This window comes from Leucoraja erinacea, chromosome 6, assembly GCF_028641065.1.
Source record: "Leucoraja erinacea ecotype New England chromosome 6, Leri_hhj_1, whole genome shotgun sequence".
In the NCBI taxonomy this organism is placed as follows: Eukaryota; Metazoa; Chordata; class Chondrichthyes; order Rajiformes; family Rajidae; genus Leucoraja; species Leucoraja erinaceus.
Genome location: NC_073382.1, coordinates 9,587,937 through 9,610,913, shown reverse-complemented (window position 1 = coordinate 9,610,913; position 22,977 = coordinate 9,587,937). Strand labels below are relative to the sequence as shown.

The window sequence follows — 22,977 nt, the reverse complement described above, 5'->3', positions numbered from 1 at the left end:
AAAGGACATTTATCACGTACACCAAATGGTGTAGTGAAATTTGTCTTGCATGCAGCACACAGATAAAGATTAGACATAACATTAAAGAAATTTAACAATAAACATAAATACATGTCCAGTCCCTGAAATTGCCACCTGAAAGCAACCTGCCACCTGATATGCCACCTGCCACTATGATGACCTCATCAACATCGAGGAGTACGCAGAGACTGTAACCAGCTACATTGCCAAGTGCACCGAGGATGTCGCTATCATGAAAACCTTCACTGCACGTGGAAACGAAAAGCCATGGATGACAGCAGAGGTGCGCTCGCTGCTGAGGGCTCGTGATGCAGCCTACAGAGCCGGTAACACAGCCGCTCTTCGATCTACCAGGACTGCACTGGAAAAAGGAATCAGGACAGCAAAACGTGCCTTCGCGGGGAAAATCCAGGGACACCTCTGACACAGGAGACACCAGGAGGATGTGGAAGGGAATCCAAACACTGACGGGGTACAAGGCAAGGCACCAGGTAACCGACACGGACACTTCTCTCCCAGATGAACTGAACAACTTCTTTGCACGTTTTGATGCAGCAAACACCACACCCAAGGGGAGAGCCAGCCCCTGCTTACAAACCGACCAGCCAGTCCTGACCATAGACTCAATGGACACACGGAGAATCCTGTCTAAGGTCAACCCGTGGAAAGCAGTCGGACCCGACAACATCCCAGGACGTGTGCTCAAGGAATGTGCTGAGGAGTTAGCAGATGTGCTAACAGACATCTTTAACATCTCCCTTAGTCAAGCCATTGTCCCCACATGCCTCAAAACCTCCACGATAATCCCCATAGCGAAGAAACCAGTGGTTGCCTGCCTAAATGACTACCGCCCTGTCGCCCTGACCCCAATAATAATGAAGTGTTTTGAACGCCTGGTGAAACCCCACATTACTGCCAGCCTCCCCTCATCGTTAGACCCCCTCCAGTTTGCCTATCGCCCCAACCGTTCTACAGAGGATGCCATCTCTACCACGCTGCACACAGTACTCGCGCATCTGGAAAACAAAAACGCATACGCCAGAATCCTGTACATTGACTTCAGCTCAGCGTTTAACACCATCCCACAGAGACTTGTGGAGAAACTAACCCTGCTGGGCCTCAACACCACCCTGTGTCACTGGACCTTGGACTTTCTGACAGAGAGACCGCAATCAGTCCGTGTTGGCAAGAACACTTCAGGCTTGATCACGCTGAGCACCCACTCCCCTCAAGGCTGTGTGCTCAGTCCGCTGTTGTTCACATTGCTCATACATGACTGTGCTGCCAGATTCAGGGACAATAAGATCATAAAATTCGCGGAATTCACTACAGTGGTGGGACTCATCAGTGGAGATGACGAATCAATGTACAGGGAGGAAGTAAAACAACTAGTGGACTGGTGCGGCAAAAATAATCTAGAATTAAATGTCGACAAAACGAAGGAGATGGTTGTCGCCTTCAGGAGGGCGCAGCCAAAGCATACACCGCTCAACATCAGTGGCACTGCAGTGGAGAGAGTGGAGAGCATAAAGTTCCTCGGTGTGCAAATTACAGACAGCCTCACCTGGTCCAGGAACACCACTGGGACCGTCAAACGGGGCCCATCAGCGACTGCACTTCCTGAGGAAACTAAAACAGGCCTCACTCCCCACCAACATCCTCAGGACTTTCTACAGGGGTACGGTGGAGTCTGTACTCACGTACTGCATAAACACGTGGTACTGCACCTGCAACTGCTCGGACAGGAAGGCTCTGCAGAGGGTAGTGAGGGGAGCAGAGAGGATCATTGGCGTCTCCCTACCCTCGGTACAAGAACTGTTCCAGAGCCGCTGTCTGAAAAAAGCTCAGAGAATAGCTAAGGACAAACTGCACCCCCTCCACATACACCTGGATCTCCTGCCATCAGGCAAGAGATATTGAAGCATCAAAGCCCTTACTACAAGACTGCTAAACAGCTTCCTACCACAGGCTGTGAGGCTGCTAAACAGTCACTCTGTACTTACAGTCACTTGATTCTTTGGCTGGCACGGACACTTTAATAACTGGCACTGGCCACTCAAATCAGCTGCCCCGGACATTTTTATGATTGGTTTATTGTATTTTAACATTGTGTTTTACCTGCTTTTAACTATTTATACTGTTGCATCAGGGACTGGATTGTTTTTAGTGTTATTATGTGTGAAATGTTTTAAATTTCATGTGCGATGCTCCGCTATTCACTGGGAAACGTCTTTTCATTTTGCACTGTACAACTGTTGCTTGCAAGATGACAATAAAGGTTGATTGATTGATTGATTGATTGATTGATCGATTGATTGATTGATTGATACAGCAGCTACTGAATTCAAATAGACGTGCATTAATAAGAGCTGTGGAAAGCAGCAGCATTGATAATCTCCATTTCTTTCATTGCAATTATTGGGCTTTTCTAATTAATAGCAATAGCTAAGAATTTAATCTGTGACTGTATAAAGCAAACTGATAAGACCCAGTTAATTTAAAGAAATTATCCTGATTTTCCCACAGATGAATTGCAAGGCCATTTGTTCTGTGTAATTAATATAATGGTGTGATGCACATTATGGAATAATTCCATATCCACACAGACCTGTTCTATGTTTATGGATAGACTTGGTTTATACTCTCTAGAATTTAGAAGATTGAGAGGGGATCTTATAGAAACTTACAAAATTCTTAAGGGGTTGGACAGGCTAGATGCAGGAAGATTGTTCCCGATGTTAGGGAAGTCCAGGACAAGGGGTCACAGCTTAAGGATAAAGGGGAAATCCTTTAAAATCGAGATGAGAAGAACTTTTTTCACGCAGAGAGTGGTGAATCTCTGGAACTCTCTGCCACAGAGGGTAGTTGAGGCCAGTTCATTGGCTATATTTAAGAGGGAGTTAGATGTGGCCCTTGTGGCTAAGGGGATCAGGGGGTATGGAGAGAAGGCAGGTATGGGATACTGAGTTGGATGATCAGCCATGATCATATTGAATGGCGGTGCAGGCTCAAAGGGCCGAATGGCCTACTCCTGCACCTAATTTCTATGTTTCTATGTTATCTGCTCTTTCGCATCCTCTCCCTACACCCCAAGGTCAAGTTACAGAGGTCAAATAACTTTCATGTCTTTGGGAGGTGTGAGGAATCTAAGAAACCCACGTGGTCGCAGGGAGAATATGCAAACTCCACACACTACCTGTGGTCAGGATTGAACCCAAGTCTGGAGCTGAGACAGCAGGTCTGCCTATTGCGCCATTGTGCTGCCTATTTCTCCCCGTGACCCCGTGGATTTTCTCTCGATGCCTCAGTTTTTTCCCATATTCCAGAGATGTGTGGGTCAATGGGTTAATTGGCCATTTGTAAATTGCTCCTAATGCAGGTCTATGGTAAATCATTGAGGTTTTGGGAATGTGGGGAAATGAACCCTCGATCACCCATTCGACCTAGTTCTATGTTATCCCACTTTCACATTTACTCCCCACACACTTTACAGAGGCCGATTAACTTACAACCCCACACGTCTTTGGGTTGTGGGAGGAAACCGGAGCACCCAGAGGAGACCTATGTGGTCATGGAGAACGTGCAAACTCTATTCCATTGATGGTCTATTCCATTGGAATTGACTTTATTGGTAAAATTATCCAAGATCAGATCTCAAGCCTGGGGCACTTGGATAAACATGACTTCATCGGACAGAACCAGCATGGTTTTGTGAAGGGGAAGTCCTGTTTAACGAATCTGCTCGAATTCTTTGAGGAAGTAACAACCCGGGTGGATAAAGGGGAACCGGTGGATGTGGTATACTTGGACTTCCAAAAGGCTTTTGACAAGGTGCCACATAAGAGACTATTGCTAAAAATAAAAAATTATGGGATTGGGGGTAATATATTAGCATGGGTAGAGGATTGGCTAACAAATAGGAAGCAGAGAGTGGGGATAAATGGTTCATACTCGGGATGGCAACCGGTAACTAGCGGGGTTCTGCAAGGGTCGGTGCTGGGACCCCAGTTGTTCACAATTTATATAAATGATTTGGAGGAGGGAACCAAGTGTAATATATCAAAATTTGCGGACGATACAAAAATGGGAGGAAAAGTAGGGGATGAGGAGGATAGGAAGAGTCTGCAAAAGGATATAGATAAGCTAGGTGAGTGGGCAACAACTTGGCAGATGAAATTTAATACTAATAAATGTGAAGTCATTCACTTTGGGAAAAAAATGATAGGGCAAGTTATTTTCTAAATGAGGAGGAGCTGCGTTGTAATGCAACGCAAAGGGATCTAGGGGTATTAGTACATGAATCACTGAAAGTTAGTATGCAGGTGCAGCAAGCAATCAGGAAGGCCAATGGAGTTTTGGCCTTTATTGCTAGGGGGATTGAGTATAAAAACACGGAGGTCTTGCTGCAGCTGTACACAGTATTAGTGAGACCACATTTGGAATACTGTGTACAGTTCTGGGGTCCATACTTAAGAAAGGATGTACTAGCCCTGGAGGCAGTGCAGCGAAGGTTTACAAGATTAATTCCTGCAATGAGGGGATTGACATATGAGGAAAGGTTAAGTAGGCTGGAACTCTACTCTTTGGAGTTTAGAAGAATGAGAGGCGATCTCATTGAAACATATAAGATCGTGAGGGGCCTTGATCGGGTGGATGCACCGAGGATGTTCCCAATGATCGGGGAAACTAGAACTAGGGGACATAGTTGCAGAATAAGGGGGGGCTCTTTTAAAACTGAGATGAGGAAGAACTTCTTCACCCAGAGGGTGGTTAATTTATGGAATTTACTGCCCCAGGGAGCAGTGGAAGCAGAAACTTTATATATATTTAAGACTAAAATAGATGGTTTTTTAGCTGCCAAGGGGATAAGGGGCTACGGGGAGAGGGCAGGGATATGGACCTAGGTATGGTTAGTATAGTAAGACCTGAGTGATCTCCTGGACAAGTGTCGATCGCCTAGATTGGGGTCGGAGAGGAATTTCCCGGATTTTTTTCCCGAATTGGACCTGGGTTTTTATCCGGTTTTTTGCCTCCCCCAGGAGATCACGAGGTTCTTGGGGTGGAGAGGGGTGATAGCGGTATAAAGGGGAGGGTAGTGTCTTGGGTTCTGTGTCTTGTGTCTACTGTTTGTGGGTAAGTGTGTCTGTTTAGTGTTCAGCCATGAGCGAATGGCGGTGCGGGCTCGATGGACCTGGTGGTCTGCTCTCGCACCTACTTTCTATGTTTCTAAGCCCTTTTGTATTTTCTACAGGTTTGTTCCATTGTTGTCTATTCCCAAACTATGTAAACATCATCACGTCCACACGGTACAGACCTCTGCAACCCTGTTGGGTTCCAGCTGTACTAGGTGCAGTCAGAAGAAGTGGCCGGAACTGCTGTTGAATCCACCTATCAGGAACACCACCAAATCCGTCAAAGTGGGAAACAGGGTCAGTAGGCCTGGTGAAATCACCATCCTATGTATTGGCAGGTAAGCATCTTGCTGCACTGAAGACCATGCCTTCTAATTTTGGAGATCATCTAAAGTTTTCGACAGTATACAAATTACTCTGCCACACATTTACATCACATTAATGATAAACTTTTCATTTAAAATCATAAAATGCTTAACTCCAACAAGTCAGACAGGAAACAATGAGTAGGGATTAACGGGTCCCTTTCAGAATGGCTGGCAGTGACTAGTGGGGTGCCGCAAGGCTCGGTGCTGGGACCGCAGCTACTTACAATATACATTAATGATTTAGATGAAGGAATTAAAAGTAACATTAGCAAATTTGTAGATGACACAAAGCTGGATGACAGTGTGAACTGTGAAGAGGATGCTATGAGCAAGCAGAGTGACTTGGACAGATTGGGTGAGTGGGCAAATGCATGGCAGATGCAGTATAATGTGGATAAATGAATGAATAAATTTGTTGGCCAAGTATTTGCATACAAGGAATTTGCCTTGGTGCTCTGCCCGCAAGTGACAACATGACATACAGTGACAGTTATGAATGACACATTAAACATTAATAATAATAAAACATAAATGTGAGGTTATCCACTTTGGAGGCAAGAACAGGAGGCAGATTATTATCTGAATGGTGTTGGGTTAAGAAACGGGAAAGTACAATGAGACCTGGGTGTCCTAGTACATCAATCACTGAAAGTAAGCATCCAGGTACACCAGGCAGTGAAAGCTAATGGCATGTTGGCCTTCATAACAAGAGGAGTTGAGTATAGTAGGAAAGAGGTCCTTTTACAGTTGCACAGGGCCCTGGTGAAACCACACCTGGAGTATTGTGTGCAGTTTTGGTCTCCTAATTTGAGGAAGGGCATACTTTCTATTGAGGGAGTGCAGCGTAGGTCCATGAGGTTAATTCCCGGGGTGGCGGGACTGTCATATGAAAGAATGGAGCGATTGGGCTTGTATTCACTGGAAATTGGAAGGATGAGAAGGGATCTTATAGAAACATATAAAATTATTAAGGGATTGGACGCACTAGATGCAGGAAACATGTTGGGGGAGTCCAGAAACAGGGACCAACGTTTAAGAATATGGGGAATGCCATTTAGAACTGAGATGAGGAAAAACTTTTTCACACGAGTTGTGAATTTATGGAGTTCTCTGCCTCAGAAGGCAGTGGAGGCGGGTTTACTTGATGCATTCAAAAGAGTTAGAGGGAGCTCTTAGGGCTAGTGGAATCAAGGGGTATGGAGAGGAGGCAGGAACGGGGTACTGATTGTGGATGATCAGCCATGATCACATTGAATGGCAGTGCTGGCTCGAAGGGCCGAATGGCCTACTCCTGCACCTATTGTCCACATATCTATGTAGGATCTTCGGACAGAGAAAGAGTTAACAATTCATGAATTTTGATGGAAATTCATCAATCTGAAAAGTTAAATCTTTCTCTCTCCACAGATGTCAATGGCCCTGCTGATTATTCACATTTTTTTGTTTCCTGTTATTACTGATTTCTGTCTCTTTTCTCTCCTCATGACCCGAGTCAACTTTCACATTTATTATACAGCAAAGAATAGGCCATTTTCTTCAACTACACTGTGCCGTTGTTTAGACTCTACACAAGCCTGACCATCTATGAATAGTTCTAATTACTTCAAATGTAATGTTTCATCAACTCTTTCCCTTCTCCAAGTCACATGGAGCAGTGTTTCCATAATATGTCAGCAATATGTCGCTTTACCATTCCCAATTGCCCATCTTCCATCAGTGACTCCATACAATGAACACTGGCTATTTATTTAATCAATCGTGGTTGCTCACTCTAAATGGAATTGACTGGATATTGTGACTGTTTTCACCCAGGTCGGGGAAGCTGAGGACAATTAAAACATCACTACATTCTTCTGGTCTGCTGCACATGTCAATTGAATTAACATTTTCTACCACTGTTCCTAAAATATAATGCTTAATCAGCACATTGAAATGCTCTGCTGTAGAATGTACAGACAGCCAATGGCACACAAATGAATAAGACCTTTAACAGAGTTGTTTGTTGTATACAATTAACTACCATTCTACCTCATAATAATGAATTTATCCTGGTTCAGTGTTGACATAATTGTGTAATTTTCAAAGACTAATATTTTACTGGGCAATCCATCTCCAATTCACATGCCCCCAAAGAGAGCATGTCTCCTATATGTCATTTTCTCTGACTATATGTCGATGATTCAAAATGACTGACATGGCCTGATTTTCTACACTGTTTCGAAGCACTGTAGTATTTCTTTTTTTTTTACGCACTGAAGTCGGGGGTTTAGTGTTGGGCTGTTGACATTTCTGCTTGAGTAAATCCTCGTCTGACCTGCAACCTATTCTGATTGAGGAAATTTTAATGTTCAAAGAGGCTTAGGTGTCTTGCCTCTCAATGAAAGCTCGCATGCAGTAAGTAATTAGGATAGCAAATGGTATTACAAGAGAATGAGATGACAGATGTCCTTCTACAATTATATAGGGCCTTGGTGAGAGCACACCTCTGAACTAAAATACTTCCATGATCTTTATAAGTCTCCTCTGGCCTTCACATTTTTCCTGTACTGTGGTGAACAGAGCTGAATGATGTAGCCATGGCCTAATTGATCTAAGATAGACACAATGTTGGAGTAACTCAGCGGGAAAGGCAGCATCTCTGGAAAAGAGGAGGTGATGTTTCGGGTCGAGACCAGTCTTCGGACTGAGTCGGGGGAGAGGGAGTCTAGAGATAGAAACATAGAAATTAGGTGCAGGAGTACGCCATTCGGCCCTTCGAGCCTGCACCGCCATTCAATATGATCATGGCTGATCATCCAACTCAGTATCCCGTACCTGCCTTCTCTCCATACCCCCTGATCCCCTTAGCCACAAGGGCCACATCTAACTCCCTCTTAAATATAGCCAATGAACTGGCCTCCAGAGATTCACCACTCTCTGTGTGAAAAAAGTTCTTCTCATCTCGGTTTTAAAGGATTTCCCCCTTATCCTTAAGCTGTGACCCCTTGTCCTGGACTTCCCTAACATCGGGAACAATCTTCCTACATCTAGCCTGTCCAACCCCTTAAGAATTTTGTAAGTTTCTATAAGATCCCCTCTCAATCTCCTAAATTCTAGAGAGTATAAACCAAGTCTATCCAGTCTTTCTTCATAAGACAGTCCTGACATCCCAGGAATCAGTCTGGTGAACCGTCTCTGCACTCCCTCTATGGCAATAATGTCCTTCCTCAGATTTGGAGACCAAAACTGTACGCAATACTCCAGGTGTGGTCTCACCAAGACCCTGTACAACTGCAGTAGAACCTCCCTGCTCCTATACTCAAATCCTTTTGCAATGAAAGCTAACATACCATTCTCTTTCTTTACTGCCTGCTGCACCTGCATGCCTACCTTCAATGACTGGTGTACCATGACACCCAGGTCTTGCTGCATCTCCCCCTTTCCCAATCAGCCACCATTTAGATAATAGTCTGCTTTCCTGTTTTTACCACCAAAATGGATAACCTCACATTTATCCACATTATACTGCATCTGCCAAACATTTGCCCACTCACCCAGCCTATCCAAGTCACCTTGCAGTCTCCTAGCATCCTCCTCACAGATAACACTGACCCCCAGCTTAGTGTCATCCGCAAACTTGGAGATATTGCCTTCAATTCCCTCATCCAGATCATTAATATATATTGTAAATAGCTGGGGTCCCAGCACTGAGCCTTGGGGTACCCCACTAGTCACTGCCTGCCATTGTGAAAAGGACCCGTTTACTCCTACTCTTTGCTTCCTGTTTGCCAGCCAGCTCTCTATCCACATCAATACTGAACCCCCAATGCCATGTGCTTTAAATTTGTATACTAAGATATGGAGGGGTAAGGTGTGTAAGCGACAGATCAAAGCAGACGATGCTAAGGAAATGTAGAATGGTTCATTGTTGGCTATGGGGAAGGTGGCATGGAGGCGTACAATTAGAAGGACAGTGAAACTTGTTGGAGAACTGGGGTTGGGAAGAGATGGATGTGAATGCTGTGCCTTGGGATAATGAGCATCATTATCTGAGCCGCTGCTGATAAGAATCTCTCGCTGTTCATTCTGTTCGCCATTTCACGGAACGGAGCACATGAGTTCATCAATAGGAATCATTTGGAGGTTTACCAGGATGCTGCCTGGATTAAGGGATATCAGCTATAAATAGTTTCCACAAACTTGGATTCTTTTCTCCGGAATGTCAGGCTGAGGGATGACTTAATCGATGTGTATAAAATGATAAAGATGTGTGGACAGTCAGAACCTTTTTACCAGGGGTGACATTGTCAAATACTGAAAGGCAGTGCTATACTATAGGGGAAACTGTTTAAAGGAGATATGTGTCATTATTTTCCACATGGTACTGGGTGCCTGGATCCTGCCGCCAGCAGTGGTAGTGAAAGCAGAAACAAAAGTGGCGCTAAAGAGGCTTTAAATAAGCAAATGAATATGGAGGGATGTGGATCGCATGCAGGTAGAAGGGCTTAGTTTAAGTAGCCCATCGTGCTTGATGCAGGCATCGTGGGCTGAAGGCAGGAGAAATGCAACCCAGAAGCAGGTTCTTCAAGGTCCTCCCCCACCCCAACCAAATCTCTTTTTAGGTGTCAGCATTTAATGGAAATTCTAACACCCAATTATTTTTCTTTTACTAAAATACTTTAATTGAAAGATGCGTGAAGATTTTTGAAGATGTATTCATTATTATAATGCATTTTGCTAGAGCTACAATAATATAGCCAAAATTCAAGGACATTTAAAAAAAAAAAAAAATTATTGTGTTTTTCAACTTTTCGTCATTTTCTCCTTACTATGACAGGTTTCGCGTTACTCAAATTCCTGAACAGAAGCCGAATTTAACTGATGGGAAATATCTCCCATTGTCAATGAAAAATGATTTGGAGGACATTACCTGTGACAGTTCAATGGACCAAAAATCTCTGCTGGACTCAATGAAATGCTTAAAACACATAGACAGCCAGCAAGAGGTAAGAGTGTGTAATCCCTGAGGTGCTTGAGTTGCATTTGATTCAATTCAATGATACTTTATTGTTGCATGTACCTAGATATCATGAAATGTTTTTTGCATCAATCTGGTAAAATCATACAGCAGACCTGTCTCCTAATTTTGGTCTCCTAATCTGAGGAAAGACATTCTTGCCATAGAGGGAGTACAGAGAAGGTTCCCCAGACTGATTCCTGGGATGTCAGGACTTTCATATGAAGAAAGACTAGATAGACTCGGTTTGTACTCGCTAGAATTTAGAAGATTGAGGGCGGATCTTATAGAAACCTACAAAATTCTTAAGGGGTTGGACAGGCTAGATGCAGGAAGATTGTTCCCGATGTTGGGGAAGTCCAGAACAAGGGGTCACAGTTTAAGGATAAGGACCCAGATGAGGAAAAGATTTTTCACACAGAGTGGTGAATCTCTGGAATTCTCTGCCACAGAAGGTAGTTGAGGCCAGTTAATTGGCTATATTTAAGAGGGAGTTAGATGTGGCCCTTGTGGCTAAAGGGATCAGGGGGTATGGAGAGAAGGCAGGTACAGGATACTGAGTTGGATGATCAGCCATGATCATATTGAATGGCGGTGCAGGCTCGAAGGGCCGAATGGCCTACTCCTGCACCTATTTTCTATGTTTCTATGACCTCATCTAGGCAGTACATAAAGAATCACCACGTTTCTGGCACCAACAAAGTTACAAAATGCATGTTTCCCTCTCCCCTGACTCTGTCTGAAGGGTCTCGACACCAAACGTCAGCTATTCCTTTACTCCAGAGAGCGGCCTGACTCCACTACTCCAGCTTGTTGTGCCTATCTTTGGTTTAAACCAGCATCTGTGATTCCTCCTGCTCACAATTAAATTATTGGCTGCATCATCACCAGATTGCAGTTTAAAGCGGGCTGACTGATAGAATGCTTACACAAGGCAAATCTTCGTATTTCTCCACAATTCCTTCATTCTCTGACACTTAAAGATTTTTCTCACTGAAGAAGGTTGTATCTGAATCTTTTAATGACACACTTTTATTTATTTATTGCTGTCAATATCAACCGTTACTGGTCATTCTTGATTAGCCCTGAACTGAGGAGGGCAGAAATGGGCCCTTCAGCCTACTGAGTCCGTACCAGCAATACCCAAAAACTGTCCTACACACAGTAGGGACAATTTACATTTATACCAAGCCAATCAATCTGCAAGTCTTTGAACCAAACTGTTCTCTGTACTGTTTTCAAAACATCAACATTTTGCAAGGAGACCAATATTGCTCCCAAATGTGATCTCACCAATGCAGGCATGCAATGTGAAGATCAGAGTTTGAAAATACCCATAAATACAAAGAATAGTTGAAACATTTGAAGAAAAATATATTTAACATTGAAAGTTAGTTATTGCAGAGTGGTGTAGTGGAGAACTACAGGACTCTCAATCACATATTGCAGTAACCTCTTATTTGCCCACTGCAGACTTTAAAACACCTTTTTCTTCTATTAAACAGGTTGGTGACTGAGTTTATTGAAGATCCTGAAATGGTCCAAGTTACCCCTGGTGTGGGCTGTAGAAAAGGTGGACAATGCAAGCCTTGAAAATATGAACATTTGAGATGGGGGGGGAAAAAAAAATCCCTTTCCAAAATACTGTGGGTTATTAGGTGCAAAAGGTGAGGAAATGTGGTCTACCTAAAAGGAATGCAGGGAAGCTGCCTTCAGTCATGTGAACACAACTGGAAAACTGAGATTCGAGGAACAAGATGCCATCAACAGCTGGAATGTGTACCCTCTAAATCAATCTCCCATCGTTTGACTCTTGTGTTATTTTTCAAATATTAACTTGTTTTGTAAAAGTTGTAACTTGAACTGCACATAAAGGTGCTGTTTATCTATTTGTTGACCCTTAATTTTCTTTTAGACTGATTCATTTGTTTAATCAAGTTTCATGCCATCTTGTAGATTTTTTTTAAATTCTATTTTGAAGACCACCAGAGTCCTTCTGTGGAATTAAGCATAACAGCATCCTTGTGATTACACATGTAGTACTAAGCTATGCAGTGAACCTGAACAAGGCTAGGTTGTAGGAACAACAGCCGGCAAATAGCAGGGAGAGTTAACGCTGCGTAATTTTAAAGAAAAATGCAATAAGCACTTAGATGATAAGCAGCCACTTCCGAACATAACGTGAAAATGTGTGATTAATAGGAGTGTCAACATTCATTTGTTGCATTAGTTATTTTTTAAATAAGGACCAGCGTTTGAAGCTCTCTCGGGGTCCAACATTACCCAAAGAACAAGTAATGGTGACAGAGCTCTTTAAAAAGGGGACATTCCCTAGATGTAAGTAAATCAGCTCAAAACTGGCCACCTAGCCATTTTAAAAATTAAAGGCAGGAACACTAGAAATATCTTTTGACATGGTCAAAGATCTAAATTGTTTTCTCTATCTTTTTAATTATGGCATTGTAAAGAGATTTAAATGTTATAAAGCAATAATACCCTTTAAAAAAAAAAACGAATAATATAACAAATTATTTTGCTACCTCCACAAGTAAATTGTTGCTATCTAGGCATGGCTTGGCTGCCATTTATTTAAGAAAAGGGAGGGTATTTTGTGATATTTAACTTGGTGTTTGTTGTGTACTAACAGCACACACCTCTCATCTGTCAACTTGCTGCTAGTTGTGTGGTTGTGGTTAATGCCAACTCTTGCAACAGCTGTGTTTCATCCAGAAATTGGCAAATCACACATTGTGGAACTGCAGTTTATCCAAGTATGTAGAATGAACTGGCTGCGAGTTCATTGAATAGCCACTAAAAATGCTCTGGGAAGGGGAAAATACAAGGCAGATAATCCCAAATGGTAGAAGTCAGCATTGACGCTGCTACTGCTGGCTTCGCCATTTATCTTTTGTGTATTACTGATAGCCCTATGAATGCTAAACTCATTTGCAAATAAAATGAGTCTGTGCAATAAAATATTGTCTGTGCAATAAAAATCAACCAGTTTGAGGTGTATTTACCTGGTGCATACACCAGAGGGTCGAATGCACAATAATAACTAGAGTTTGAAATAGTCCTGGTGAATTCTGTCCCTATTGTGACTCGTCCGTCATGAAGAGATTCTAGTCGGAAAAACAGCCCATATACATCTGATTAGAGCCTTTAGTTTTGGAGGTAATTGTGATAAATACCCCACCATCCCAAACCATCAATTATTTCACAAACCAACCATTAATGGTGGAACGGAGTAATATTATATTTCTAAATTGTTAGATACAACTTTAGGTAGATTGCATTCCATTGAGGAGGATTGGTTCCACTGATTTGGAGTAGTGACTTAATGGCTTTCTTAACAATTTTTGTTTTTATTTTATTGCTGTCCCCTTGTGGAATGTTATTAAAATGTAAGTTTTTAAAATAAAATGATAAATTAACACCCATTGACTTGCAGTAAGGATGGTTACTTTGGCTTGTACACATAGTTTAAATTCTCTTTGGATTTTTAAGTGGGCCAATTGTTCAAATAAGATATTTGTTAAAAAATAAAATCACTGCATTTTTACATGTAACAAATTTGAACTTAATATTCAATTGGCCAAGAGGATTTTTAAGAGCAAGTAATATCATATTCCAGTGCCAGCATTCAACAGCGATCTGGGATTTATACATTGCTTCCAGTGGCAAGAGAAAATGGGAAGCTTCCCAGGGTAGATTTACCATCATGGCGAATGTGAGGAGTTGCTTCTCCAGTGCCAACCAAGGACAGAAGCAAGCACACATTAAGGACATCTGCACCAACGTTGTCTCTGAAGCTTTACTCTGTAATCGTTAAGTATTTTGCAACTTATCCTGTAAAACAAATGGAATGGCCTTCATGGCAGAAAGGGCTACCCTGGTATGGAACTTGTACCCTCTGTCTGATCTCGCCAGTAAGCAAGTTTGATTTTAGCAGAATCTACGGCTTCTGGCTTATTTTAAGGGGAAGCTCTGTCCCAGTCAACCAAAGTCTTAAAAACTTCTATTTCTGTGCACAAAAGTCCGCGAGCATTGCCACTTTCATTTCACTGCACATCTCGTATGTGTATGTGACAAATAAACTTGACTTGACTTGCTACCGAGAAGTGGGACCAACATTATAAATAAATCATGTATGACAGATTGAGACCACTATTAGTGTGTTTAACTGAGTAATTAAATAAGGAATCTGTTGTGTAACTGAGAATTAGATTCCTGATTCTATCCTCTTTTGTAAAACTTGTTTACACCATTTTAATATTGGGTGAAAATTTACACATTGCTGCCTTTTTAAATGTGTTTTAATGGTATGTTATGTGAGTGTTTACTTAATTTATTCCTAGTCATAACAGTTTTAGGACATCTAGTGGATGCACTGAATATAAGACCATGTTTGTGTCATGGGTGGTATTTATCTTTGGTTGGTTATGTTGCAGCATTTTTACTTGGGTTCTGGCTAATGAAATAAAGTTTGTTATTCTGACGTACCATCAGAGATATGCACAAGTTTCTTTCCTAATGTTCTGAAATTGCCACCAGATTTTCTCCTAACTTGATTTAATGACAACATCAGAAATAACCTCCCCCTCCTCCCCCCCCCCCCCCCCCCCCCCCCCCCCCCCCCCCCCCCCCCCCCCCCCCCCCCCCCCCCCCCCCCCCCCCCCCCCCCCCCCCCCCCAAACTACAACGTTAAGGTCCAAAAGAGACCTAAATTGCTGAAGAAACCTAATAGCTGAGCAGTGATTTGTACACACTGTTCAACAGTATGTGTGGTTTCCTTTACCAGACTTGACCTTTCAATAACGCAGTATGTCCACTCCTCAACATTGTTTTTCCTGGGGCCAGTTTGCTGTAGAGCAGATTATTCAGTCCACTAGCCATTGTACCTGGCACATTGCAGGTGACATTGTTGTGATCCCTCTTTGTGTGATTATAAATGAAGGTTAAATCTTGCATTCTGTTTCTGTGGCAAAACAGGGTTAAAATGTTACAATGAGTGTTTAAAGTGCCTTGTCTGATGAGGAACTCTGTTATTTTGCCTTCCCTCCTCCATCCTTGCCAATCACTCCTGCAGAGTTGTGGCTTTACCCCAACTAGAGGATTAGTTTGTCTCTGGGAAGCATATCAAGTTGGAAGAGAAATCCTCCTTGGTCTTCGCTGTAGCTTCCATGGTTGGGTTATATACACTAACCTTGAATCCACGGAAAGTAACTGGTCTGGATGGAGTCCTTGACTGTGTCTTTGGGATCTGTGTGGATCAGCTGGCAAAGGGGTTTGGAGACATCTTTAACCTCTCATGACCCATTTTGCAGGTCTCCACCTGCTTTAAAAAGACCACCATCATCTCAGTGCCAAAGAAAAGTAGGGGATGCTCATTATGGACCCGTTGCAGTTCGCATATCGTCCGAACAGGTCCACGGACGATGCGGTCTCCCAGGTCTTGCACACCGCTCTCTCCCATCTGGACAGCCAGAAGGGGGGCTACGTGAGGATGCTGTTCATAGACTACAGTTCAGCCTTCAACCCGATAGTCCCCACCAGACTGGCCGGGAAACTAATGGAATTGGGGTTCAACACCTCCCTGTGTGCCTGGGTCCTGGACTTTCTCACCGCCAGGCCCCAGGTAGTCAAGATGGGAGGGAATACATCGGAGTCCCTCACCCTGAGCACAGGATCACCCCAGGGTTGTGTCCTCAGCCCCCTATTGTACTCCCTGTACACACATGACTGTGTGGCTAGGTTCAGCTCCAATTCAATAATTAAGTTTGCTGATGACACTGGTGGTGGGCCTGATCTCAGACAATGATGAGAAGGCCTACCGGGAGGAGGTGGCTGATCTAGCACTCTGGTGCCAGGATAACAGCCTCCTCTTGAACATCAAAAAAACGAAGGAGCTGATCATGGACTTTAGGAGGGCACATCATCCAAGGACGTACACTCCATTGAGGATAAATGGGGATCCTGTGGATAGGGTGAACTGTTTTAAATATCTGGGAGTCCACATCTCCGAGGATATGACATGGGCATCACACGCCTCAGCACTGGTGAGTAAGCAAGGCAGCGCCTTTACCACCTCAGGCAATTGAGGAAATTCAGAGTGTCTCCTAGGATCCTCCAGTGCTTCTACGCATCGGCGGTGGAAAGCATCTTGTCCGGGAACATTACCATCTGGTTTGGGAATTGCTCTGCCAAGGACAAGAAGGCTCTGCAGAGAGTAGTGCGTTCGGCCGAACGCACTATGGGAACTTCACTCGCCCCCCCCTGCAGGAACTATACATCAGGAGGTGCAACTCCAGACAAATAAAATCATGGGAGACCCCTTCCACCCCTGCAACGGACTGTTCCAGCTGCTACGGTCAGGCAAACGCCTCCGTTGCCATGCGGTGAGAACGGAGAGGTTGAGAAGGAGTTTCTTCCCAGAGGCAATTCGGACTGTAAACGCCTATCTCACCAGGGACTAACTCTACTGAACGTTTTTCCTTCCATTATTTATTATGTAAAAGAATATGTGTGTTATGATTGTGTTTATAATTTGTTTGGTTGTTTTGTTGTTTGTCTTTTGCACAAAAGTCCGCGAGCATTGCCACTTTCATTTCACTGCACATCTCGTATGTGTATGTGACAAATAAACTTGACTTGACTTGACTTGACTAATGACTACCACCCAGTGCACAGACATCCACCATCATTAAGTGCTCTGAGAGAGCTTTGCCTGGTGGTGGCACACATTAACTCCAGAATCCCAATCAATCTTGATCCACTACAGTTTGGCTTACTTTCAGAACAGGTCCACGGCAGATGCTATCTCCCTGGCCCTAAACTCATCTCTGAAACACCTAAACAACAAGTACTCCTATGTTAGACTCTATTTGTTGACTATACCTCTGCTTTCGATGTCTTAATCCCATCCAAACTCTGGAAGTCATGTTTGTACAAGTTGACAGACGCCACCACCATGGTGGGCTGAACAAGGTGCGGCTGAGTACGGTAAGAAGATAAGAGAGCTTAGTGACATGGTGTCAGAACAATAACCTCTCCCTTAATGTCAGCAAGATTATTGACGTCAAGGAGCACATGCCCCAATTAGCATTGATGGTGTGGATTGGAAACTACACCAATGCCTGTACTTCCTGAAGACACCGAGGAGATTCAGCACATCTCCAGTGACTTACAAATTCTACAGTTGCACCACAGAAAGTGTATCGTCTGGTTGCATCTAATCTTGGTTTGCGACTAGCTCTTCCCAAGACCGCAAGATATTGCAGAGTTTTGGATGTTGCCAAATTCTTCATTCAGACTAGACTTCACACCGTTGACTCCATCTACACTTCATACTGCCATGGAAAAGCAGCCAATGTAATCAAACATTTGTCTCACTCCGATCATTCCTCCTCCCTGTTCCCATCCAGCAGAAGGTACAGAAGATTGAACCATCACTCTGGAACATCATCTTCCCCTCCATTATCAGGCTTGTGAATGGTCCTTCCATAAGCTAAGGAACTGGTTGAGTCACCTCTTCCCCATTGAAGGCATTGGACTTTGTCTATGGAACTAACGTACTACAAAGCTGAGGACAGTATTCTGCGCTCTGTATCTCCCCCTTTACTCTCTCCATTGAATTTAACTTATTCTATCTATGTGTGGTATATCTAATCTGTTTGAATAACATGCAGAAAAAGCTTTCAACTGTATGTTGGTACATGTGACAATAATAACCAGGTTCTTGAGTCCCATCTATGGTCCATCTATCTACGCATTGATTGTGTTGGAAAAGACACTTGAGATGCCAAACTAGTTCATTCTGGATGGGAAACCACGCTCTGTTCCTCTTCCAGTTTACCTTGACCTTGAAACAACCTCTCATCATGTCATTCAGCAGCATCAATATGAATGCATCCGAGTCCACAGCAACCACAAAGCAATCTTTCACTCCAAATCAACAGCCTATATATGGCATCCATTGTGATGTAGCCACCAAATCAACCATTCTACGTGCAAGACTGTAGGTCCTGGGAAAGGTCATCCTGAAAGAATTGGCAAAGCTTTTGAAATTCAGAGAGGGTAGATTTAAGACTCATCATTTATTCCTGACCTTGTCCCTAGTGTGCTCAAACAACCTGTTCCGAGGCACACGTCTATGGAATTACCTTAATTATTGACTCTAAAATGAATCTGAGCTTAAACTATTGTCACAAGGCAGAAGAGAACGGGTTCTCTCCTCACGACTTGATTGGAATTGGTGCCAATCCAAAAAACACAATAACATTGGCTTGATTTCAGAAAGACTGCATAGAAGGCACTGTGTTTTTATCATAGTTCTTGCTAAATGTTTTTTAAATCATGCCTCAGTCTGATACATTTGCACAACACCCATTCAAAACGTGAGAGGTTGATTCACATAAAGTTTACGCACTGGATTGTTTGCAAATTAAATAAATTTGGTTGTGAGTTCTAGCCAATGTCTAAGCATTGAGGCCTCCTCCATGACCAGAGTGAGGACAACCGTAAATTGGAGGAGCAGCACCTCGTATTTCGCTTGGGTTGTTTGCACCCCAGCGGTATGAACATTGACTTCTCTAATTTCAGGTAGTCCTTACTTTCTCCACCCGTTCTCAACTCTCCCTCAGCCCACGGGCTCCACCTCTGCCTTTCTTCTTCCTGCCCCCACCCCACCCTCACATCAGTCTGAAGAAGGGTTTCGGCCCGAAACATTGCCTATTTCCTTCGCTCCATAGATGCTGCCTCACCCGCTGAGTTTCTCCAGCATTTTTGTCTACCTTCGGTTTTCCAGCATCTGCAATTCCTTCTTAAACACTCTAAATCAGATACTTAGGTTCCGAAACTATGAAAAATATAATAGTTGTGTGTGTGAGAGAACCATGGATTAAAGAAAGCTATCTTTGGTCGCTAACTCCACCCATCTGCCAATTGTCCCCTCCCCCCTCCTATATCCACCTATCACTTGCCAGGTTTTGTCCCAGCCCCACCTCCTTTTCCAACTTTTTCTCCCCTACTCCATCAATCTCGAGGAAAGGTCCCTACCCAAAACATCATCGTTCCATTCCCTCCACAACGCTGACACGCTGAGTTTCTCCAGCACTGTTTCCAGCAGCTGCAGTCTATTGTGCCTTCAAAATGTTAAACTAACCGGCCTAAAGTTTCCTGCCTTCTATGTCCCTCTCCTCCTGAACAAGGAATCAAATTTGCTATTTTCCAATCTTGTGGCAACCTCCTGGAATTTAGCAAGTTTTGAAAAATTTCAACCAACAAAAAAAACCAAATACTTCCACTGCCACTTCCTTTAAAATCCTCTGTGTCGGTCTTTTGAGACCCAGTCACACTCCACGTTTAGCCCCTTGAGTTGCTCTAATACTTTATCCCTTCTGATTGTGATTTTGCAAATTCCTTATTTGGAAATAGACCACTTTAGGGAATATTTGCAGTGTGGCCCTCAGATGCATACAAATTGATTTCATGCACCTGCCATTTCTTTGCTTCAAGTTATTAATTCACATCCTCATTCACTAAGATGGTGGCCAGTATATGGAACGAGCTGCCAGAGACCGAGAGACAAGTATGCCAAATGTCTTCTACTGTACCCAGTCTTCCTCTGTCACCACTTTCAAGGAACTATAGACCTGCACCCTTTAGTCTCGCTGTTCCACCAAATTGCCCATGGGCCTAAGGTTTATGGTACAATTCTTCCCTTGCCGTATCAAAACGGAGTGCCATGTATTAAACTCTGTTTCTTATTCCTGTTTATTGAGATCACCTTTTCACAGTCCATTACACCACCAATTTTAGTCATCCACCAATTTATTAACCAAGCCACTTACATTCACATCAAAATCGTTATAAGCTAGACAGGCTGGCAAAGAAAGCATTTGGCACCTTGGCCTTCATTGGTCAGGGTATAAAGAGTACGATAATTTAATCGGAGGAAGAGGATCAGTGGTTATTAATCCATAAATGGGACGTTTCCATGTAAAAACGGAGTTACACTATTATCAAAATAACGCGCATCTTATACATAGAGAATTTTAAATTTAATATTATTGCATGTAGTTTGTAGCAGACCAAATTACTGATAAATAGCACCATCTGTAGGTCATTGCCAATAGTGCAAAATATTACACATGCAGCGTCATAGAATAATAGCAGGGAGATAGACCCTTTGATACTCCTCATCCATGCCAACCAAGGTGTCCCATCTAAGCCAATACATTTGACCTGCATTTAGCCCATATCCCCCTTTTATTTCCTATCCACCTTATCAAGGAAAAAGATGCAGTTAATTAAACAAAAAAAAAAAGAATAAAATGCACAAAGCAGCAAAATAAGAGCTTGGTTTATTAGGACATGGTCGGTGAAGTATCCTCGAGGCAGGGGAGGAATGGGGCAAGAGCCAGAAAGCAATTGGATACAGGCAAGGAAGGGTTGATTGGTAGATTAGACAGATGGGGAAGGGTGAGTGACGATAGCAACAGAGGTCTGGAGGCATAGAAACATAAACAATACCCTGTGAAACATAGAAAATAGGTGCAGGAGTAGGCCATTCGGCCCTTCGAGCCGGCACCGCCATTCAATATGATCATGGCAGATCATTCAACTCAGTATCCCGTACCTGCCTTCTCTCCATACCCCCCCGATACCTTTAGCCACAAGGGCCACATCTAACTCCCTCTTAAATATAGCCAATGAACTGGCCTCAACTACCTTCTGTGGCAGAGAATTCCAGAGATTCACCACTCTCTGTGTGAAAAATGTTTTTCTCATCTCGGTCCTAAAACACTTCCCCCTTACCCTTAAACTGTGACCCCTTGTTCTGGACTTCCCCAACATTGGGAACAATCTTCCTGCATCTAGCCTGTCCAACCCCTTAAGAATTTTGTATGTTTCTATAAGATCCCCCCCCAATCTCCTAAATTCTAGCGAGGACAAGCCGAGTCTATCCAGTCTTTCTTCATATGAAAGTCCTGCCATCCCAGGAATCAGTCTGTTGAACCTTCTCTGTACTCCCTCTATGGCAAGAATGTCTTGCCATATAAGTGGAAAACAGAAGTTTGAAAATTTAAGGATCTGATAGGAAAGGAATAATGGGAAAAGCCTGCAATAGGAAGAACCAAAATTGCTTAAAGGTAGTGGTTACCAGCACGTCAAGGTTCTTGGTCTGTGTATCAAGCTACTTGTAGTAAGGTGGTAGGACCTGCTCTATGGACTAGATTTCTCCGACTAGGTTGAGAAAAACTGAGAATGTGGTAATAAGGAATGGCAGATGTTGGTTAATACACGAAAGGACACAGTGCTAGAGATATTCAGGAGGTCTGGCAGGAGGGTCTCGACCCAAAACGTCACCTATCCGTGTTCTATAGAGATGCTGCCTGACCAATTGAATTACTCCAGCACTTTGTGTCCTTTTGAGAAAAACTTAACTCGCATGATATAAAAGCAGAACATGAAAAATACTGGAAAAGCTAGGCAGGTTAGGCAACATCTGCGGAAAGAGTATCATTTCATGTTTCATAATGGGAAGTGATAAATCAGAGTATGGGAGAGATATTGCCACAACAACTTTCTTGTTCTCAATATTCGCTAGACCAAGGAGCTGATTGTTGACTTTAGGAAGGGAAAGAAGCGGATCCATGACCTGTTTTCATCAACGGGACAGTTGTGGAGAAAATGAACAGTTTCAAGTCCTTGGGCATGCATATCTCTGAAGGTGGTGGTATGGGCGTTTGAGAACTCTTGTGCTGTTCTATACGAACAATTTAGGGCAACATTATATATTTTAGCAAAGCGTAAAAAATAGACAGGTTACCATTTGTTTGATTAAAGGTGCATCAACATGGTTGAAGGTGACACCAATCCATCCTCTGAACCCTCTTTCATCGTTATATTGCATTTCTGGCCATTGGGAACCATCTGCCAACTGAGTGTCAAGTGGGTTTTTTTTCAAAGCACCATTATTTTGAACTACAAACTGCACACGTAAAGATTTATTACAAAGAAAGTCATAGAAAGATACAGCACAGAAACATATCCATTGGCCCATTGACTCTGCACAGACTGCCTATTTCTATTTTTATTATTATTTCTCCCCTTATTTCCATCAACACCCCCCCGGGGAATAATAGGTGGAATGGCTTTTGCAAAATTCAGTAACTTGTCCCTGTATATTCACCTTCAATCTGCTCAAGAAGCATAAATAACTGGGAGAGCCAAAGTGAAGCCATACAGAACTAACATTACTTAACGTCATGGAGATAATGTGGAAAACAAGGCAGTATTCCTCCTTTGAATTGCTGTAATCTGTGCAGTTGGTTAAGAACGTTGGCAGCAATCCTGGCCTGAAAGTTGTCCAGTTATTTCCACCAAGTTTGGACAGACTGCCAGAATTAGATTCAAGCTGGTGAACAGTATGTAATCCAGCCAGCTGCAATGATCT

At 43.1% G+C, this 22,977-nt stretch overlaps 1 protein-coding gene across 1 annotated transcript in view; it reads left to right on the top strand.

Moving 5' to 3' along the window:
* relt (RELT TNF receptor) overlaps positions 1-15,019 on the top strand; it is a 49,494-nt gene extending 34,475 nt beyond the window's left edge. The window contains exons 10-12 of the mRNA XM_055636588.1: positions 5,273-5,491; positions 10,338-10,506; positions 12,023-15,019. Of these exons, the coding sequence (XP_055492563.1) occupies positions 5,273-5,491; positions 10,338-10,506; positions 12,023-12,034 (400 nt within the window). The 3' untranslated portion in view covers positions 12,035-15,019. The remainder of the gene's footprint in view (positions 1-5,272; positions 5,492-10,337; positions 10,507-12,022) is intronic.
* The last annotated feature ends 7,958 nt before the right edge of the window (positions 15,020-22,977 follow it).